This window comes from Ischnura elegans, chromosome 3 (genome assembly GCF_921293095.1).
Source record: "Ischnura elegans chromosome 3, ioIscEleg1.1, whole genome shotgun sequence".
NCBI classification, from domain to species: Eukaryota; Metazoa; Arthropoda; class Insecta; order Odonata; family Coenagrionidae; genus Ischnura; species Ischnura elegans.
Window position 1 is genome coordinate 51,823,779 of NC_060248.1, and position 23,446 is coordinate 51,847,224.

Sequence of the window (23,446 nt, forward strand, 5' to 3'; positions counted from 1 at the left end):
GCGGGTGCGAGCGAAGAAGTGCGATGATTTAGGAGTCGGCGGCTAATGGCACCCGTCTCGCCCATCATTCCCTCCCTCCGTGGCGATTAACTCGGCCCTTACCATGGCCTCCCCCGTCCCGTTCCAATTGGAAATTAAAAGCGACCCACCCAGCCTTCGCTTCTCTGTCAGTCCTCCCTCCCTGCGGACGAATCTGATGGCGTGGGAAGGCACTGAATGTAGCGGGAAGATGCTGCGAATTATCGATCTAGGATCTCAGCCTCCCTGAAGAGTTGTCTCCCGCCCTCGTGTGCCTCTCTCCTCCCCCACTTTCTCCCTCCAACCCCACCCTTACCATCTTCCCCATTTCTCTCAACGTTCTCCTCTGGTGTTGCTAACCCTCAAAGGGCTCTTTCTCCCGTAACATCCCGAAGTAGGGCGAAGCCTTTTTAAATCAACTGTAAGTTGCAGTGGATGTACCATTACGATACCCATTTCCAGTTGATGGCATTGACTGCCTCTCAGGTTAACTTTATCGGTTGATATTATATGGAAAGTATTTGATAATTAAGTGAAGAGACAGTAATGATCATTTTACCTTTTGCGTATACGGTAGAGTTGTGTATTTCAGGCGGACTTGTAAAATATTTATAACGGGGTATGTTGAAACGAGGTCATTTTTATTCAAATTGAGATTATGTTCCTTGGGTGTCGTTCTTCCATTGCGTGAATAAGAGAGGAACCCTATAGTCTTTGCCCATTGTACAAGTTTATTGTAGCTCTCTACAGCTTTAATACACAAAATTATGACACTCATTGTATTTTTCATTTTGAACAATCACGATTACTTTGAAATTTGTGATTGTTCATTTTTATAGGATTATTTTACGGCAGATTTCCGTTTCTACATATCCTCTTCCATATTATTCATCTTCAGCGGAGTGAAATAATTGCATTTCTGGTAAAATTTACTGAATAGGGAAGTGCACTAGTGTTTCAAATGCACCAAACACATTTTTTAAATTAGAGTTCAGAATAACATAATGTCGTAAAACCACAGTTTAAATCCTAATAGTGAATACTTGATTCGAGATGACCGTCTGAAATATGGAAAAATTCAAAGGCCGCTAAAACGGGTGTCCATGTTGAATATTGGCCGTGACGTCACAAGGCAGTAGCAGAAGGCAGCTTCTACACCGTTTAGTTCTACCACTATTATTGCATAGAAAAATTACAGAATTTGAGGGTATCCGTTTTTTGCTGTCATAAAATATCTTCAGAATATATATGTGGCTGCTTCTCTTTTGAGTAAACGACTTCATCATTGCGTAATATATTAATATTCATTTACGTGTCAACTTCAAGTTTGGAAAGAGTAGTACGAATAGCACATTGAATCTTTAATAAATGCATGGTGGCATTTATTTTTCGCTGGGTATATTTTGGCACAATGCCGTTTATCATGCCAAAACTTTTTTTGTAAGAACCGAGTCAAACTAATAAACCTATTTCAGACGTTTGCTGCAAGACTTATTCGTTGCATATGTATTCACGCCGGCCGGAACGTTCGCCCTTCGCAACTAGAATCATGGGACGTTAGCATTATTTCCGAGCTGGCTGGTTGTTGCAATGGTTCGCTGTCCAGGATGGGTTCAAGAAAAGATAGTCTTGGTTGGGAGAAGGAAAATTCCAACGATTTATAAATGGTATACCAAACTTTGATGCATTTATGGTTACTGAATTTTTGAATAAGGAGGACAGGTTCAACGCTCCATAGAAATGCGAGACGTTAAGGCTAACAAGGGGAGACCGCGTACCTTGCTGCATCTTTTTCAATTAGGGCGTTAGTTAGGCTGTAATTAATTAATTTTCATGCGTTACTTTTTACAAGTTATATATATAAATTCAAAACATCCGCATGTATCTAATGGGTCGGATGGGGTAGTGGTAGCGTGCACGATTCTGAGGACAGACCTCACCCGAAGGACTGTGGTTCAATGCTATGTCAGGGCATTATTTTTTGTTGTCTTCATTGTGATCATACGGCATCAAGTTTATCATTAATTATAATAGCAGCAATCATTGACATGAGACAATTTTTTATCATCATTATGGCGTTTAGGTATTTTAGCAGTGTCATTACAAACGCAGAGATACGATGACTACAAGGGTTGGTGTGAGCTAAAATGTTCATTTTTTCTTTGCTTATACTGACCAACTTCCACATTAAAAATGAAAACCACTCTTGCAAGAGCACATACCATTAAAGGCTCGCGGCAACTATATGCGTACAGGCATAATTAATAAGAACACAAAGCGAATATAAAATGCCATATATCTCGAACACATGTAATTCACATTACTCCAAAGGGAGTTTACTTACTCAGTACATACCTCAGTACCTTCCAGTTTACCTCAGTAGCAGTGCTAAAAGAACCATTCTGAAATATAATTTCAACAAACAAATAGGATGAAATAAAAGTTGATAACCCTGGACCGGGCGCGCTGGCGTATAAAATACGTCAATCTTTGAAAACCAAGGATTTCGACATTGTACGTACATTCTGGGCTATAATGGTCTCGTGTATTCTTACAATGTACTTTGACTGCCTATATTGCGAGTTTTCAAAGTTCGAGGTATTGTAGCTAATTTTTTAGATCAGCAAGATGAACCCGTCACCAGTGGAGTACAAATTACGCCGCGCGACCTGCCGTGTACCTTTATCTCTGTATCACCTATAAATGTACTAATTTCAACAAATAAAGATTAACTTTAACAAAAATCATTTGCTATCATATGTGCACATATCATGGGCAAAGTACGCATTTTGCCCGGTCGTGTAAAAAAACAGTCGCGCCATAATTCTTTAACCAAACTACTTTCAGTTTATAAATTACGTAGGTCTACGCGGAAGATGCTATATTTTGACTCAACACACTTTCTGATGTGACTGAGGTACCTATTAAGTAAATTATTATAATATAAATATCAATTTGATCTTACAATACCTTCAAATGATCTTCAAAACAGAATATCATCGATAGGTAAGAGTCAGGAGCAGCCTTGAACCATTTATTCCGTATAGCTTGTGCTTAAGGCACGGGAATGAATATCTTCTCCAGGCTTTTGTTTCGACGTCGAGATGAAATTTGGAACAAAAAAACATTTATAATTCTATTTTGAATTCATGTTTTCGGTACTAGACGACATTTTTAGGAAGCAAACTCCACCGATTCCCGGAAACTCTCGCCGCGCTAAAGAAGGCGACGGAATACAGCGATACTCCACTGGTGACTACTGCCTTGTGACGTCACATCTCAATCAAGATGGAGGCACTGTGTTTCAGCGCAACATGAAATTTTCCGACTTTCAAAACGTTTTAAAGTGCATTCCCCAGATGCAGAAAATAAAAGTGACTATACTAATGTTTCTCTTTTAGGCTAAACTTTCAAATTCAGCAATAAAAAAAAATTAGTGCACTTCCCTATTGTGTCAAAAAATTCTAGATATCTCACAATAATCCATGCAAATCTGTCATTATTATCCTCAGTATTAAATTTATAAAATTCATTCACGTAATTCATAAACTAGGATTTTTGGTGCACACTGTGACAACCATACTGATTTAGCGTATGATATTATTTCGTCAAACAAGCATGAATTGATATTGAACTTCTTGATTTTCTCCAGCCTTCGGCGAAGGACTTCATTTTATTCTCAGGACATGATGCACTCGAATGTGAGAACATATTTGTTAAGTTAAACGTGATTTTCTAGCATCATTTCTGTGAAATGAATGAAGGTGTTTGTGAGATGATTTTTTTAGTGTGGTCGTTCCTTACAGTAAATTCCTGAAGAATATCTGATATAGAGTTATCAATTTCGTCGGTCATGCTTTAAGAAATTGTGTGATGCACAAGGAGTAAATTATATGCAAAATTACGGACCAGATTTGGCCTTCGTAATTCTTGGGAGTATTTAAAAACATATCTCATTTCTACGGAGTGTGCCGTTCATTTCTATTTAATTAATGGAGAGTTGCTGATAGCTATTCGCTTTTGGCAAAGTAAAAGAGATTTATAATATAATTAAATGATATTATTATTATATATTAGTTTTTTGCGGAATTGTAATTTTGAGCAAAGACGCTGGAATAGATTTTGAAGAAATTATCCGGAGTTAAAGTAAACACTGATCCTTACTAAACTACGGGATCAACCCTGCTGGTTCTACGGACATCTTGGCCTGGTTACATTTTATATTAACTCGTACGAGTTAATGTCTAAATACATGAACGATTTTTGTGGACCTGAACGGAAAATATACGATTGCATGAACCAAATTAGAACAGGTTCTATTATCTGTACATGCAGCGTCGCACAAGTTGGATGGTTACACGATGTATTTTTGCGTTCACTCACGCGTTCAGATATTTTGAAATTAACTCCCACGAGTCAATGTTTCGTGTAATGAGGCTTTTAGACGTGTTGATCTGACGGTGGAAACGTCTCTCCAGCTAGAAAACAACATGTGTATTCAGGTAATGATAATATGTGTTCGTCCTTGCATTTTGTTCGTCCCATATACTGAAGGGGTATTCATTGAAATAATTTCTGTGTCGAAGAAACCAGTAATATTTTTGAGCTAATATATTAATCGGTAGTTGTGGACGAAGGATTTTCTTACTGTTGGAAGCGAGTGAAAATGAGTATCACATTTTCATAGCTTTGAGAGATGATATTTCGTGTTTCAAGCTTTTTTATAGGATTATTTTACGGCAGATTTCCGTTTTATATATCCTCTTGCATATTATTCATCTTCAGCGGAGTAGCCTTGAGAGATGACATTTGAGTGTGTTTTTGTGTTTTTCTATTCAAAACCTTTGTACGCTTTCCGGTAGTGCAAGATGATTGGCAAAGTGGAGATTGTGAAACGATATTCTGGTGCGTTAAGGTTTTATGCGGGAATCTTTGTGGACTCTCTCTCAGGTTCTTTTGCGATGTTTTTCATGTGTTTGTCTGCCCTCAATTGCTCTGTCATAATTCAGTGGTATCCAGTGGTTTAGAGCTATATTTTCCTACCAATCCCAGGGCACCGGCTTTATCACGTCCTTACAATCAATAGTCGTGGTGGCGTTAGCCCCGTAATTTTCTTCTCGGTCGAAGATGATTGGGGAGGGGATAAATATTGAGGAAATCTGTGATGGTATGGTTAACATCTATCATATTAATATTTATTATATCTGTATTGCTGTGATTACAAGCCTTACCCATTTACATCAGCGTTGTGAACACGGATGACAGGTATTAAACTGGATATAAATGTTGTAATAAATACAATACAAGTCGGGGTAATGAGGTAGGAGAGATGTCCGCGGACGAAATCAGCTTTATTGTAACGAAAGAGAGAGTGGATTACGGCTTAGCGACCCGTCCGCCGGAAAAAGTTGTGAACTTAGGTGCACTCGTAAAAGATTATGGGTGATGGTCATAGGAAAAAACTAATATCATATTTGGATTCAGCACCCCAATTATACTTGAAATCAGCTTTAAAAGCTCCGGCACCAAAACCACTGTTGACCTGTGTAATCTTTGTAAAATTGACTTTTCAGTCGTGCCTTAAAACCGTTTCATCCGCGTGATATGCCAATGTGGCCACTGCGCTCATATGTTCGACCTGCTTTATTTTGATAATATTTATGTTATTCTTAATTTTCCTTAATCTTATAATTTAAATTGTTTGCATTGTCGAAGAACTTAGATGAATAAAACGTTTTATGGGCTATTAAGGTCTTGGAACAACAAGACATATCGGAGAAGCTAAGATGAGGCGCCCCTGCAAATGTGGCATTTTTACGACTTATCACGTGGAAAGAATTATGAAGTGAAAACTTCCAACTTCCAAACTTATGCGTGCGCCCACGTTACGGTTTTTTTCGTTTGTTATTGAATAAGGATGCCTGAGTACCGCTCCAAGTGATGTGTACAAAGTTTTTCGACAGTAATTGTTGACTGCACGAGTTTTGGAGAAAACAACTTCTCTTGAAAAATTCCTGTTAATAATATCTTAAAGTTTCCTAGTGGAAAATTTGTCTTCATTAATTTACTTTGAACAGCGTTTTCGTATTTTTTTATTTGGGCCACATCTTTCTTGCTCCTCGAGGTCATTTCTGAGGTCGCAATGGCTGCGTGGGTGGTTGTGTGTTTTTGGGGTTTCGGGAAGAGCGTGGATCTGCGTCGAACGGCTTTTTTTGCTGCTTTTTCATCGCCTTCCTCTCGGACTGCGTGATGGGTAGGAAGCTGGTGGGCGGATCCTGAATCTGCGATGGGGTTTGTCTTTCGGCGTTTACCCAAGGACTCTCTGGGAGTATCGGACTCCTCTCCTGGGAGCGATTTCCCAAGGGAAAGTTTATTTCAGTCGAGGTTTAAACTGGAGGAATACGAATGTATATGAAAATGGTTTAAGTGCGTCGTGAAAAATTGCTGAACTTACTCAATGTGGTTAAAGGAATAAAACTGTTGAGTATCAATTATTATTTAAACTACGACGGTTATAAATGAATATTTACTGTCGTAACTTGGTAGCATCGTTTCAAGATGATTACAGGTAAACCTTAAAATGTTTAACATTATATACTACGCGACACAGTAATTGGGCCCTTCATGAAATATGCTTCAATGTGAGCCTGTGACTTCGATATTCAATTTGCGAGTTAATTTTACATATTTCATTTACATAAGCCTTCACAATACTCCGCTAGTTATTCATTTTAGTCCAATGTTTTCTGAATAGTTGATGCGTGTGTCCATATTTGTTTTGTAATGCTAATCTTTTGTTAATCTTCTGTGAGAATAACAAAAACGATACGTGTTATACTCTTCCCCCCCTTGTGCTTAAAGTCGATAGATTTTCTATTCGACCATCACCTTTGGCGTAGCGAAAAAATTAATTTCTCGGGGAAAAATCCTCTACTTACTTCCGAGGGATTGTTTAGGGGTTTTAATTATTGACGCTTACTTTTTAATAGATTCCATAGATTAATTTGACTATTTCTTCCCTGAAATCTGGCTTTCCCGCAGATATTTACCAAAATAATTTCCGGAATTTAAAATTTCTATTTTTTCATTAAATACAGCAAATCATAGTAGGCATAGTCAAATCGATAACTTAATTGGAACCATCATAACATACTTTCATTTTATTAAATATTTTCTACAGCATTGGTCATTGAGATAACCACTATAAATGACAATATAGATGATACATATGTGGCAATAACAATTGTCAAATATAACGTGATAGCTGTTATACAGATAGGTTTAAAATATAATTTTACGTTATTTAAACTATCTATCATGTTTCATTTTTTAAATAGAAAAATTTAAGTAATCCTTGCTAAATTTGAGCAGTATTATTTATGGATTGGGTTTTGAAAGTAAGTTTATTCTCATGTGTCTTAAAATTTGTTTCATCCTTATACTCTTGGGTTTTCCTAAGCATAAAAAAAAACTGGGTATACTTTGCGATGGTATTTTCTACGTTTCCTTTAAATAGCAATCACACCTCATTACCTTGAAATAATGTCTTTTTATGATCCCTTTGATATACTCTTAAATGTCTCTGCTATATCATCTTATTCTTAACAGTTACTCATTTCTTTGGCTCCCTTATAATTCCTCCACACCAAGTTTGCACGTTTGTGATGTCGTGGGAGAGACAATATTTATACTCTGCCAAAAAGGATTTCGTGGTGGTAACTGAGGTTGGCGCTATCTTATCTTCGACTCCTTCGCGATACGAACAGTATTTCGATAGTCAGCCCTCACTTGTTTGATTATTGGGACTGCAGTTGTGAGTGGGAGTGGCCCCACCACGTGGTGTGGAACGAATCAGCTACGTTGTTGAGCTCTGTCTCATGAATGCCATGGATTTTTAAGGACAATGTGAATGTATGTTCCAGTTTAACTTATGCACATATCCTGTAGGTATTACGAAGGTATTCTATAGGTTCAGGTTTGTATGGATGGAATATTTCAGGAATCAACATATGCCTCCCCTCCCTTCTCTACATTAAACTTCCCTCTTTTTATAATTCGCTATAACAGTTATTCTCCTTCATTCTATCCCTCTCCTTTATCCTCCTCCCTTTCCCTCCATACCCAGTATTCTACCTTCTAACACGGTTATAGGCGTACCCATTCAATTTGGTAACAGCTCCATCCAAACCATTCGCCATCTCCATATCTCCTCTCGCAGCTTTCTCCTTATACCCACCATGTCTAGCACTTCCTCGCTTCTTTTCCTCGCCGTCCATCCTACCTTCTCAATTCTCCTCCACACCCACGTCTCAAAACTCTTTAAGCTTCTCTCTTTCTCGTCCATGTTTCGGTATCGTAAAACGCCACGTTCATTATCAGGCTTTTCGCTTGCCTTTATTCTCTAATATAGTGATCCGATCATCATATCTTTCCTATACGTAAGTGTCCTCTGCGACCGCAATTCCCTTTCTGATATTTGTACTTTTTATATACCTACTCTTTTTGTCCTCTTATTTTTTCCCAAAATTGCTCGGCTGCGCTCTTATGTTCAAGTGGCGTCGCCGTACTTTTTATTCAGCCTCACGTTCTTCCTTCTCGATACGTTACAACATCGCTCGACGCTGGTCGTCTTGCGATTCACTAATTAATAGAGTGAATATATTTTCAGCAAAGTAATATTTTATCTGCGACCCACTTCATGCATTAGATTAAATGCCGAATTAACAACAAACCTTTTTTTCAAAGTTGTCAAATCACTCAATTACTCTTACTTCCTTACGCTTGGGCAATTCATCTACATCTACCGGGTACTACCCCGCAAGCCGCCTCAACAGGTGTGTGGAGGGGGGCGTTAGGATGCCAGAGTAAGAATAGATATCTTTCTGAGCGACACGAAGAACATCATACGAGAACCCAACTTTATTTCCAGGACCAGCAGGAACGATAAATTAAGAGAGAAATTTTACCGAACGGATAGGTATCGGAATTGCTTATCCCCGGAACAGCAAAGGAATTTAATAAATACTGAGCGGAATTTTGTGTGCGAATTTCCTTTTAATTTGTTTACGGCTGGTGTCATAGCACCCTCGCACGCTTATTGAGGAGGCTTGGAGGATAGTTTGAAGATGTAGACCCGCAAACAAAAATACTTCAAAAGGCGGGTGACTCAGCGAAATGAACTGGCCCCCCTACCCTGAATAAGTGACATTCACGTGCCTATATCATGGTATGAGGCGAACTCTGCATCACCGATCTATACCAACGTTCTGGGTGAAACTCTCAGTTAGCGTATACGTTAATGCTTAATTTAATAATTAAATACGTTAATTCCATTAAGGAAATTGTGTCCACATTAAGGTAAGTTCGGCTTCGTCATTCTAAGGCGCCATTCTTGATGGTGCCTCTTTTGGTGCCATCTACTGTTTGTCGTGGGCGCATTTCCTCCTTTGTGAGCGCTGCCGACGCGGTTGAAATGAACAGCCTGTAATAGTGTGGATTATTTTCTGTGACTGATTTGTTAATTCTCGTCGATGCTATATACTTCATCGTCTCCACCTTTCCTCGCGTTCTTTTTAGCGTCCTCTATATCATTGTTTGATGGTCCAAGATTGGAGTATAAAGTTTTAAAAAGTAAAAAATGGGTCATAAGATACGCCGCTGGCTACTACTTCATTATATCCTTGAATTTACTCGATATTTTCATGATATATATTTTTAGATTTGAGATCCAGGTTTTGAAATGTTGAAAAGGGCTAATTCTATGTATCCTGAAATTTTCAAGATGATAGCCTTAGTTGTAAACTTGTTATATGCCGCAAAGAGAGGCGAAATATAATGGGTCGAGCAGGAGTGATACGTCCTCTTAAGGTTGTATCGAGTTCGTGGAGTGATTGGTATTTCCATACTTATTATTTCCTTCTTTCGTTTACATGTTCCTCCTCGTCCATTACGTTGTAGCTGTCTTATTTATATTCCCCGATTCCGCCTCTCCAATTTTCAACCTTCTTTTTCTCCGAATTACCCCTTTTATTACTCCCTGTCCTGAAAATATTCTTCCCTGGACTTCACCTCCTCTCCCACCGTTTTGAAATCCTTCCTAAAACGCCACCTTATATACTCACTGCTTTCCAACCCCTTTCGTTTGATCTTTGTTCTGTCATTTATGCGTATTTTCTTTGTATATTTTTTATTTATTTATTGAACCACCAATATGAAGGTATTAATGCTGTTTTGGGTTGTTAGAAATATAAAACAAGTATAAAAATACTCGTGGGCCCATGAGACTGCGAGAAGCTCACGATGGAGTTCTCCCTTCCCCTCCTTACTCCTCCCTTTTTATCCGCCACCCCTTTCACCCCCACCCTCCCCTCTTCTCGTATCATATCTCTCTCTCAATGGCTTTGTTACTGAGAAAACATCCCGGTGACGTCACGTTCTGCCTCTCTCGACCCGTTTTCTGTCCAGTTATACCCCTTTACGTCCCATTCGAAGTTTTTTTTTGTGCGTCACGACGCCCGCAACTTCCTCGTCTGGAATAACGCTCACTCCTATCTTTCAGGAACAACCTTATGCTATCTTCTTATAGCTTGAAGGGGTGGGAGTGAGCGATATTCCTTCTTAAGCGTACTTTAGCTTTCCTCGTTTGTGTATTCCCTCTCTTGGGCATATCAATCAAATTAGGGTCAACTGCTATTGCTTGGTTTGTCGTCCTGGGATCCATGAATATTTCATGAATATTTTTTTTTGTTTTCATTCAGAGCTAATGGATCGTAAATGCGCGTTATTAACTGCGATGTTCTTATGTTTTGCTGTGTTCCCTGTTATTGAATAAGTCATTGGTGAAGCTCGTATCATTAAAATTAAGACGGCGCACGGAGTTTAGCCAAACGGAAAAATACCATTGGCGCCTATACTCACCAAAGCTCATAAAGTGCTGAGTTACTTTAATGATGGAATTGTTACAAACATTGTCACCTCTATGCGTCATCTACTTTAGAAATGGTGTGAATTTGGATGGAAAGATGTCTGTGTACTTTTTGAAACGCATTTCATCAGTAATGATAAGTTTTGTTCCATCACATTTCGCCACTAAAAGTTAAAATCGTCAGAAGGGGAAAAATTTCATGTAGCAATATCAATTAAAGAATGCCATATCTTGATAATGCTACATTACTAGTGACGAAATTAGTCTTTAATAAAAAATTAGTTGTGCCCTTAGTTGAATATAGTTGGATTGATAAATATATCTCCAACATCTAGATCATGTTTTTCTACAGTTTATCAGCCGCTTTCATAAGCCTATAAAAATCGAACGAGTAACGTAAGGCCATGGTAGGGATACTGCTCTAAAATAAGGTAGAAGGATATTCGTGCCAGTTCGAGATAAAAGCCTTTTCTCGTCTACTTTGAAGTTGTCAATATCGAAACTCTTTTGCTGGAGCCTTCTTTTTCAGATCCAGCCTTAGTGGGGCCTAAACTCTTTTTCATGCCCCACTACACCCGCTATACCCCCTGTTTGTAGTGATAATCCCTTCTCAAATGTTGCTTGCATCAAAGTGATAAAAATCCATCAACACTGACGGTGGCATGTCGTTGGCACTCAACTTATGTGTGGAGAAAAAGGAGGTTACTTTTACAAGAAACGATTTTCACTTTGGAATTGTGCTAAATCAAGTCAAATTCGTTTATATAATTTCCCAGAATAATCTCGCAGCTTTCAATGGCCTCTGGCCATGCTGAGTGAAATTTCATATCCTGTGACAGACGAAACCCATCTTTCTTTCAATCGTCTATAATTTATGATGTCAAGGTGTGTAAAGTTATCACGCGAGGCATGTTGCTGTGGCAGTTCATGAATCCTAGAGTGAAAAGGAAAGCTTTCAACCTCATCGAGCTTTTAAAGAGATGTTGTACTTCATCATTTACACGTCGAAGTGAATTTAACCTATCCTCATTTTTTTAAATCGTACGTTTCGATTGGGCGTTGATGATGGATCAATTTTTATATGACTTAGGGGAATCCTCGTGTAAAATTTGATTTTTTTGCCTATGAAATGAAACTTTGCCGCGCTCACTGACGAAACTCCAGGAGGCTTAGATGATCTTGATCTTGAAGATAGGTATCTTTATTTAATTTGGTCCTTCTAAAACATGAGACGGAACAGCATTGCAATTCAATCCGATACCATCTCGGCAGTATTAGCGATTAATTGAATGTTACCAAATATTTCTTTCTTCCACTCTGACTTGATTCTCATAAGAAACTAATACCCGTATGTAATTGTAGAATGGGTAACATTTTTAGGTTTATTTCGTAACATTTGTTTGTATCATGATGCTCATTGACGAGAATGGTCATTTTCCAGTTTTAAATACGTTGCAGTTTCTGCGTATTAACTTTGCATTTAGTTTTGCTGTGATTTGTATTATCTCCACCAGTTAAAATACGGTGTAAAAAGATATTTATCTTACCTGATTTAAAGCCTAGAACTGATCAACTCACTTGGCGCCTCGTTGTGTCAGCAAGCCCTTCAACTTTCTTTATTTGATTATCTCAAATGAAATAAATTGCTTTCTGATATCTTGATACAAGCATAATCACTTTCACCGCATTTGCTCCACCTTACTCTCGCTTTAGCGAAAGCTAAATTTTCTGGTCTAACCGGTATCTGTTAGTAGAACTGATACCCATCTCTTAAATAAATTAGTATGATCCATTTTCATCTCTGTTTTATTTACCATTATATTTTCTAGTAAATTTACCTTAATTCAAGCTCCCTGTGTATTGCACGTTGACAATTTTTGTGTTGGCTCCGTGCGTTGCGTTTTCCAACCTTCCTTTAAAACCATTTGTTAAAGTTCCGCTTTATTTTTCCTTTTTATCTGTATACCATTGCTAAATCCCCACTCTAATGTTAGCCTTTGGAAACGGTTGCTTCTTTACACTGCATTGTGAAGTGTATGTCTATTCATGTAGAGGACTCGGAGTTAAGCGTGGCTCCTACGAATCTCCATCTTCAGCCTCTTCTATCCTTTACACATCGTTTGCGTTTACTCTCTCTGATGAGGTATGTCCACGACTGCGCGATCCATGACAAATTCTTTTCGTGTTTATCTTTTAAAAAAAGCGTCATTACACGCGGCATCCATCGAGGCTAAAAGGCAAAATTAAGGCATGCAAAATTGGATGTGTAAATAATTATATTTTAAGTGAATAAATTTCCTGAGTTTTGACCACACCCGAGTGCCGTTTCACATCAAAAATTGCTAAATGATTTATTATTGTTTTCATTAGCTAATAACTACATAAAATATTCCGATAAACATGCTCAATTTTACATTCATCATCATTATAATGTTATTACTTTCAGTTTTTTGTCCAAATGATGTGTAATGTTCATCATTTCCTCCATGTTTAGACAAGTATCGTTGTAAGAGCTAGCTGATATGCAATTTCCGGAAATATTCGAAAGCAATTTTCAGGAAATACAGCTTGGAAAGCCCATTTTTTTCTTGCTGTCTGTCAATGAAGTGTAATAAGTAGAGCATATTTTGAAATATACTCATGGTAATGAGTTGTTATTCATTTCTCGTGGCACTCTCCTTTATACGTTAGTATTTACGTAAGCGTTTAATTCTCCCACTCTCCTGCCTAAGACCTATTTTTTGGGCTTGCTACGAATCGTCACCGTCCCGGCAACTCCCGTGGGTATACCACCCATTGGGGTATATTGTATCCCGCCCCTCAATCCTTCCGTGGATGCTTTCAGGGTCTTTCTGTTGCATAAAACATGACCACCACCGTCTTCTCCGAAGCGGAACTCCCACAGAATCACACGATCCCTCAAGATTAAACAACCTGCAACTCGGCCACGTTAAACCCTTAGCGAACAAGCCTATCGGTAAATGGGGATTCGTCTCCTCCCACCTTTTGTTTAAGATATACGCATGGGACATAAAATGCATTTACCGCACCGTTCATCTGAAAATTTCCGGATCTGTTTTATAGCCGTATAGAGTGGAAATGGTAAGGAGCGAAGTTTCGCTCAGCTTCCTTCGTTTCCGCTTTGGTCGTGAAGGGGAATTAATGCTATACTTAACTTCTGTAACTTCACATTACAGAAAATGAAGCCGAAAGAACTGACCCAGGTGGCCTGAAATAAGTTAAAAGCTAGAGGATTACTTCATAAAATATACTGCGCTTTATTTCTTGATTGGACATTATACGTTTTCAATTGACGTCTGAAGATGTTGTGAGCGGATCGTGCCGCTTTTTTATCATTAGGACATTTTTATCATTTTATCATCCGAAATATGTAGCTTTATTGGCGAAAAATTAAACATTTTGAAGAAAGAATTCTTTAGGTCACAGTTTTTTCAATATATCTGCCTCATCCTAGCACATCCTAGGAGAACTGAAGTCATCTCCATATTTATCATATTAGCAACTAGCCATTAGTTAGACTGGCTCATTTGCCAATATTATTTTACTTTCGACTACGATAAATGTTAAAAGCATGTAAGCCCGAATTTACCGTTTTTTCAAGGTGTCTCCTACTACTCGATCTATTCGGGACGAAAAATCTTCGGCCCTATTCCTTTCACTGATAAATTGGGTACGTCACAAACTCATGCCGAGCAGGTCAGCGTTTCTCAGCTACTCCATGGCCTTGTAGATGGGCTTTTCCTGGTTTCTCGCTGTTTACACTGATTTGAGCAATTCTTTTCTCAGTAAAGGTTCTCTCTTAACGAGGTTTAACAAGAACCCAAATTAAGTCGACAACTCATGAAATGGGAGCGGCAGCTTTTGCATTTACTAATTTTGACTTGTCAGGAGAGAATGGCTAAATTTGAAGTATGTTTTTCGTCGTAACTAACCTTTCCCCTGCGTACACCGGATTCTCTTATTTAATTGCGATTTTGAGTTTAAACGTCCGACCCCATAAGAAGATATGTTTTTTCTATTACGGATAGAACTCAACGTTTTATTCAGCAAAAATATTGTACTATTTAGTTTCTGAACTGCGTGATGATAATTATTCCCTTGTGATGAAAGACTGTATAGCGTTGTATGGAGCCCGAAATTTTAGTTTTCTAGACAAAATATCTAGTTTAAAAGATTGCTTCATTTTTCTCATTTCGATTTTTCAGTCCACCTAAACGAAAGTCTAACATTTTAATCTACGCGAATCCTATGCTAACTACGACTTTATGCGCGGGTACCTAGAAATTTCCCTGTGTGCCATGCTCTCCTCAATTGGCCGATCCCTTGTTCAAGGGGTCCCTTGGTTTTTTCGCGATCGATATCTCGCCGGCTCTTCAAACATCTCGAGCAAATTAATTCTACGGCCCGTGCAAACACAGCGCGTAGGAGCGATAGACGCCAGTGCCATTTCCTTCTTCCCATGAACGACTGCGGGCTTTCGGATTTCGTCTTCGGAGTGCGTCTTGCGGGACTTGAGACACTTTTCCAGACCCCGCCGAATGGAACTCTTTTGTGCGGATAATGACAAAGCAATCTTAATCCACCTCTCTTCGGCATTCTTTCTGGAAACTTCACTAAACCCTAAAAAAAAACCCTTTCTGGAAGTTATGAGAGAGGAAACTAATGAAAAACAATGTGACGCATCGTGATTTTAGTTAAATAAGAATGGATATATATTATTTTTAATTCTTCATTGCGATCGCTGAATATTTCTTGTAACTGTAAAATATACTCGGGATTGATTCTGGAATATTTCACGATGACAACAAGTTGCGCATCGTGATTTTAGTTAATAGGGTGGTTTCCCATTATTTTTTATTGCCTAAATCGAAAGATTATTACTCCTGGAGTACGCATTTCACGCTCTTTGATTTTCGAATGACGATATCTATTTTTCGCGATTAAACGAAAAGTGAAAATTTCCAAGCGCGCGAAAACGCGACGGCTAAGTAGGAATGATGGGAAAAGTCCGTGTGACGTATTTCTGGTTCCCGCTGCCGCCCTGTGAGGTGACCTTGAGGAGAGGCTTGAGCGCTGATACGACGCAGGCTGCTAGCAGGTAGCAGAGTACCCTGCTAGCAGGTAGCGCTTGCCTTAAATAAGGATTACATATGAATACCCTATCAAACAAAGTAAACTTTCCGACCATAGGGAATTGTAATAGGTGATTATTAAGAGATGTTTCCCTGACCTCTGTGACTCATGCATGCATTGGTAATCTCAGACGATGTAAAACTTCTATCCTCTCGTGTAGAAACTAGGTCCCTGTGACGTCACGTGGAGTGGAATTGCATGGGCGCCAATCTGGCCTTTTTCAAATGAGGATAAAATTGACCATTGCCATTTGTTTAAACTGGGATTTCTAAAACCAAATAATTTGTATATTATGAAAACCCGTAATGGTGGGTAATGAATAGCAATCGATGCGTTTCGTTTTCTTTGATGAAGGAAACTACCCTATTAAGTAGGGATTAATATTTTTACTAAAGTCTCCTATAGTGCGATCGCTGAATATCACTTGTAACCGTAAAATATACTCGGGATTGTTTTCTGGAAGTTTTCACGACTGATAAGGAAATTTGTATGGTTTAAGTTAAATTTGCTTCAAAGTATGCCCTATATACTAATTGTAAGTTTGTTTGTTCTGATTATCGATGCTAGTAGCAGTAAACTAAAGGGATGCATGTGTTTTTAATAGTGTTATGATCCAATTTTTAATTCTCTTTTTACAGGCAGCGAAACTTATAATTTCTTAACCCTTTCCCGGAAAGGAATATTGTGATAGCGTCATTCGCTGCTCTCGTCCAATCATCATGAGTCTGACGTGTCAGTCCCCTTCCCTCCTTTTCTACAATCTAATCATCCGTGTCCGCAAAGTAGTATGTTGATTGCGGTTCGGCAAAGTTTTGAATAAATGACTGAACTCAGAGTACGTATCTTTTTCGTTAAAAATCAATGTTCCCACTCATCTGCTAAATTTATTATAGAAATTGAGGTTTCATGTCAAAGTTACCGACCCCATTGTGACCTGCGGATAAACACTTCATTATCTCAAGGGTTCAAGCTCTCGTTGTATAGCTTTTGGAATGTTTTATTGAAATAAAATTAAATATTTGGATACGTTTTTCACGTAGTGAAAATATCAAAATGAATAATGATTCTCTGCATCATATTTCTTGCTAAAGGAAAGATAACTTCAGTAAGTTTTTAACCGATTAAACACCTATTCGCCTAGCATATTTCAGTCAAGTTGATTTCTACCTTTTTTTTAGAACCATTTGTGTCCAATGGGGAGGTTGAAGAGGAGGTTTTATTTTCCCCATCCCAAGTATTTTCGTGGTAGTTTTAAGTAAACCCCTCGCTTCAAATTCTGGCTGCAGCCTTGGTGAATATCATGATGCTCAATGAAGTCTGCTAACTGCTTACTTTCCATAATTACAGTCAGTGATCAGAGCGTCTTGCTTGAAAATTGAATCAATATTGAATTTAGGTTGGTTTATCCAATGATCTTTGATCTCATTTCACCTCCTTTTAATGTCAACCCTCCAGATACCTTTAAATGGTAACTTCCATGCTATTGATCTACTCCTGTCTCAATCATCTCAAAACTGCTCTGTTACGTATTATAGCTACGTCTGAAGTGTTTTTGTATAGTTATCATTTCTTCCTAAAAAGTCCGTATATATTAAATTAAAATGGTGTCATGATTATTTCTTAGAACTCATTATCAAGGTTTTTTTTAAGGGAATGAAGCCTCTTTCACCAGGGGCGCAGCTAGGAATTAAGGCTAGGGGGGGTTTCAGGCGCAACTAATACTGGGGTCCTTGGGGTATTGCCTACCCGCCAGGGTTGGCGGGAGGTGTGGAGGCCTTCCGCCGGAAAAAAATTAAGATAAATGGTGATTTTTACGGCCTTCTGAGGGATATTTTATTAATCCTCACTCTATTCTGTAAGCAATATTAATCCAATTAAGTAAAATAGATTTAACTAAAAAAATTCTGTGAGCTCCGGGGGAGGGGGTTTATCCCCCAAAACCCCCCCTCGCTGCGCCACTGTCTTTCACTGATAAGGGAAGTCCCTAAAGTGTCACCACCAGATCTCGTTCAAATATTGCTAGGTGATAGGAAATGGATACCCACAAGGAGTAGTTTTTGTTTCATCTGCCAACGCTCAATACTTTTCGAGAAATTAGCGATGGAAAGTATCGGGGAAACGCCTTAATTTATGCAATCCGCAGCGAAAAAAATTGCCGTTTATCTTCATGCTTGGAGCGGAGTTATAAGGTGCTATTGTTGTACTGCGGGTTGAATAATATGTAGGTGTTTTCCTGGTACTTTCCGTCGCTAATTTCTCAAAAAGTATTGAGCATTGGTGGCTGAAACAAAAACTATACCTCATGGGTATCCATTTACTAACAACTAGAAAAATTTGAACGAGACCTGATGGTAGTGGTGTAACTATTTTGGGGGATGAGGAGATAGATCCTCCCCCCAAAGCCTCAGAAAAAAAATATTTAAAACTGTTGTCTAGTTTTGGCATGTAACAACTGCATTTGCTTAAAAATCAATTTTTAGTGCCAAAATGATGTAAAATGTATTTCCAAGCATGTCATTTTTCAAAAGTTTTACCAGATTTTGCCTGAGGGGAGAGGAGGGATCGCCACCCCAGGCTATCCTATCCCCCCAAGGCATATTCCTAGTTACCCCACTGCCTGGTGGTGATACTGGATGGGCTTTCCTTGTGATTCAAAGTTGTTACAGCCAAATGGTACAGTTATGTGGCTCATAAAATTAGAAAAATTCAGTAAGTTACTATAAATAGCATTGAAATGTGATTACATTACTGAATTCCGCTCTAATGTAAAGGAAACTGCAGGAATGATTAAGAGTTGAAAAAATATGTATTGTGATATACATATGTATTTCAAAATTTAATTTTTTAAATATAATGAAATAATATTTAAAGGTATGTAATATGTATTTCAGTAAGTAGATGCCAAAGTAAAGGGGTGCACTAATTAGTCAGAGTTTGAATGTTTGCAATCATTAATTTGATTGTATCAATTGCTTTTTCTACAGGAATCTTCCACGTGCCATTCTCATAGCCATGCCTCTCATCACTCTGATTTATGTACTTACAAATATGGCATACTTTGCCGTTGTTCCAACAGATGAAATGCTTGCGTCTCCAGCAGTGGCTGTGGTATGTTACCTAATACCTCTTTTCACAAGAAATTATTGATACATTAGTGCTGCAGAATTACTATCATATTTTGTTTTTCTCTCGCCATTTAAACTGCCAATTTTTCCATATTGCAGTCATTTGGTTACAAAGCATTGGGACCTTTAGCGTGGGCAGTTCCTGTGTTTGTGTCTTTGTCAACATTTGGAGGTGTCAATGGCATTTTGTTCACCTCTGCAAGGCTCTTCCATGCTGGATCATGTCAAGGACATTTGCCAGCCTTGTTTTCCTTTATTCATGTGGAGCGGGCGACCCCAATCCCTGCTCTTATCTTCACGGTAAGTCCACTATGTGATGTCAAATTTTTTTCTTATCCCATACATTATCTCAAAAAATGCTCTTTAACTTTTTCTCATCAAATCTAGTAGTTATAGCCTTTAAATTGAAAATGTATGCATAATTAATGCCTGGTAGACCCACTTTAATCCGATTTCTTACACCCTAGATTAACCATTGGTGGACCTTAGTAGAGTCACTTGTTGCTGCATTGGCACAGTCATCTTTGTGCTGATGTAGCTTCTATATTATGAGGTTCCCTTTGCTCTTATTTCAGATTCCCTTTCATTCAGACGCATATTCTTGAAAATATTTTAGTCCTGTAATGCCCTCACCCATTCCCGATAATGCAAACTTGTGGAGAATGTTCTCTCATTTCATTTTTAATGGAGATTATTTATGATATAGTATCGAGAATAATAATTGCAATTGGATTACAAGAGAAAATAGTATAAAAGTATGATTTAATCTTAAATGATTATTTTGCTTACCAACACCAATGAATGGGTACTAACTAGGATGTGTCTCTAATTCATTGTTCTATAATTTGAAAAATGGATTGATCGTTATATTTCATTCTTGTTATAATTTACATAGTGAAAACTCTTTAAGCTTCTTCTAAAATATTTTTAATTCATGCTGCGTGTAGCTTTTGAATGCTATTCAATTTTTCCATAAACTTATACCCGTGTCCTTCAGACTATTTGCAGTCTGTTTTGTTGCTGTTGAAGTGTAGGGAATAGATAAAAAATATCCTCTTTAAGAATGTATTTCCTAATGAAATTTTTCTTTTCAGTGCATCACGTCAGTTGCCATGCTTACTGTGAGTGATGTGTTTGCCCTCATCAACTACTTCAGTGTAATCCTGTGGGGTTCCTCAGGAGCCTGTGTAGCTGGGCTCATCGTTTTGAGGTGGACCAAGCCAGATCTGAATCGTCCTCTCAGGGCACCTTTGTCTCTGGCTATTCTCTTCCTTGTGGCATGCTCCATTCTTGTTATTGTACCCACGATACAGAGCCCCATGAATACAGGTATTGCGATAAGGATTGTAATCTTACTTTTCATTTATTAGGAAAAGAATTAACTTCATTTTGTATATTCCACACTGGCAATTATTACTGAGCTTGGTGTAGAAACATCATTATCAAGGATATAAACCTTCGTAATGACATATAGTGTAATAACCATAGTCAGTAATTAAAAAATCTCTAATGTAATGTTTCTTTTTTCATTGCAGTGATAAGTTTGGTTATTACACTCAGTGGAGTCCCTGTGTACTACTTTTGTGTTGTGAGGAAAGCAAATTCTAAGACACAAGGAAAATTCATGCGTAAGTTTTTTACTATACATTTCCTATTTTTTAATTTGAGCGCGAAGTATTCCAAATTCCACCTTATGATTATGTAGCTAATATCTTATTCATAGTCCCATAGGACTTAGTGTTACACTGCCATTAACCTACTTCTAATGAAGATAAATTAAAAAATCTTAGGGCATGCTGCAAACCATTTCATTATTAGTCAGCTTACATTAAGATTGGGCAATTATAGATAGCCCACCACTAATCCTTGCATCATAATAACTTTATTGTCTTGTTGTCTAATGCTAATTTTCTAAGATAATAAATTCTGCCTCTAATGCCAACTCTTAAACGGTCAGGATTGATTTTTAATTCCTATCACATTCCTTCCTCATGGCTAATATCATATGTTATGGTTTTTAATTATTATCATGGTCGGATTCTTAGCCTTTATGATATCAGGAAGTGGTTTACACACTGTAAAAGTGGTTTACACACTGTAAAAGTGGTTTACACACTGTAAATAAACTTAAAAAACACAAATTCATTGCTTATAACGAAGTGCATAGCGGTGTGTAGGTAACGGCAGATATCTTTGCCATGTTGAGAATTGATGACTAGGAAGTGCTTTTGATGTTGCTGAAAGTTACAGAGTTGCTTCAACTTAACCACAGTCAATACATTTCGAAAGTGTCTTATCTCCAGCAATGATGGGCGTATGACTTTTACAGAATCAAGCTTCTAGTGTCGATGGTCAAGAATGTGTGGTCTTTATAACTCACTATAGATGCCAGTTGTTTTATTCATTTCCAACTGTGCTCCTTAGAATTCGGTGGGGTTTGGTCCACTCGCTACAATTATGATTTGATGGAAAGATCTCATTCACACTCTTGTTATACCTTGTAACTATGTTGGGTAGCTTTTCTAATCTTTGGGGATTGTGTCATAGCCAACTCTGACAAACTTACTAAAGAAATGGGAAACTGGGTAAGGCCGTAACATTATATTTGACTTACTAGTTAAAAATATTGACTGCTTGATATGAACTTTTAACAATTACAAAAATACAGATTATTAAGACATTAAATTCCTAGTAATGTTCATAATAAAATTCCTGGCTGTACGTTTATTTGGCCATAAATTCATTTTTGTTTTTCTCATTAAGCGTATTTAAGGGGTGAGAGCTTATATAAAGTTTTCCATCTGATTCATTGTTAATTTCCTCCAATTTGTAACATGAAGTTTGTCCTTCTGTGATCTTTGAATCCATGTTGAAGATAAATTTTCTCTATAAAGAAAACTGCTAATTTTGAACAATAAAATGCTAAACATTTGCTCATTTTCATGCTCATTAAGAGTTTTGAACTTAAACATTTTGTCATTCAATTCAAAATTTCCGAGTGATATGAAGCTCTTTACTTACAATTATAATTCTATTTTGCTTCCTTCTCATAATGATACTTTTTTTCCAGAGAAAATTACTTACTACTCTCAAATTCTCCTTGACATCATGGGTGTTGAGCCCGAAGAATCAAAACAGACCACAAGTATGTGAAGGGAAAAACTTAATCAGGTCAGTTTTTGATGCATTCCATCATCTAAAGTGGCATTCCTCTAGCGTGAATCTCTGAAGAACCAAGAGAAAAAATGCTGAGAGCAAGATGCCATTTATTTAGAGGTGATAATGGCTTCTGAGACCAAATTTTTATTTACTTCCTAATTTGCTATTTCCTAATCTCTGTTCGTAAGGCCAATGTTCAAAGAAAACTCTCATGACTTGAAATTTTTATTTTTAATGACAACATGCGTATTTTCCTCTTCCAATGGAAGATTTTTATGAAAGGAATGGCATTTATGTAAAATTTACAATTCCATGGAAGCACACTTTTTGCTATTTCATCAAACTTTTTTCATATTTATTGATACTGTTCTCAGATATTAAGTCTTGCTCGGAATTTTAGTTAGTCAAAGGTTCCTGGCCTAACCTTTGAATGGATTAAAAGGGAGATGTTTTAATTGCTCAAGGATTTTTTTCAAGTCATTGAAAAGACTGATACTCATTTTTTTTAGTACATCTTATTTTCATGATGGTTTCCAATGCTCGACCTGGGTACTGAAATGAATATTTTGATTGTACTCAATTTCATGTGAACATTTGATATAATTTTGTATTTTATAATGTGGCAATTAGTGAGTATGACATTGATTCGTTATTGAGAAATAATGGTTTTTACATTTTTGTCTGCCATAGTGTTTTTAAATTTGGTACCACTTCAATATTGTCCTATTTGCTGATGCATAATAAAAATGAAAAGAATAGGTAATTTGATGAATTTTTATTAAGTATCCTTGTGGAGTGTGTAAATGAAATTCCTCCAACCTGGAATTTCAAAATATTTTATTTCAAATTCATTCACCATAGAATTTTGCCTGTTCAACTCCTATTTTCTGGCAATAAATGTCTTTGTTGTACTGTAAAGTACAATGCCATTGTAGAATTTTTACAGCCACATCAAAACGTGGAATGTCAGACTAGACAAGAGAAGCAAAATGTGTAGCACTCTACACTCAAGTGAGATTCAAAAAAACGAAGAATAGAATTTCAGTTTACATCAACATCTAACTTA

The 23,446-nt window shown here is 37.5% G+C and overlaps 1 protein-coding gene across 2 annotated transcripts in view; it reads left to right on the forward strand.

The window, feature by feature from the left end:
- Positions 1-23,133, forward strand: part of LOC124155785 (large neutral amino acids transporter small subunit 1) — an 86,020-nt gene extending 62,887 nt beyond the window's left edge. For both annotated transcript variants that reach the window (XM_046529876.1, XM_046529877.1), the window contains exons 6-10: positions 19,081-19,204; positions 19,321-19,521; positions 20,316-20,550; positions 20,757-20,849; positions 22,292-23,133. In XM_046529876.1, the coding sequence (XP_046385832.1) occupies positions 19,081-19,204; positions 19,321-19,521; positions 20,316-20,550; positions 20,757-20,849; positions 22,292-22,374 (736 nt within the window). In that variant the 3' untranslated portion in view covers positions 22,375-23,133. The remainder of the gene's footprint in view (positions 1-19,080; positions 19,205-19,320; positions 19,522-20,315; positions 20,551-20,756; positions 20,850-22,291) is intronic.
- Positions 23,134-23,446: the final 313 nt, after the last annotated feature.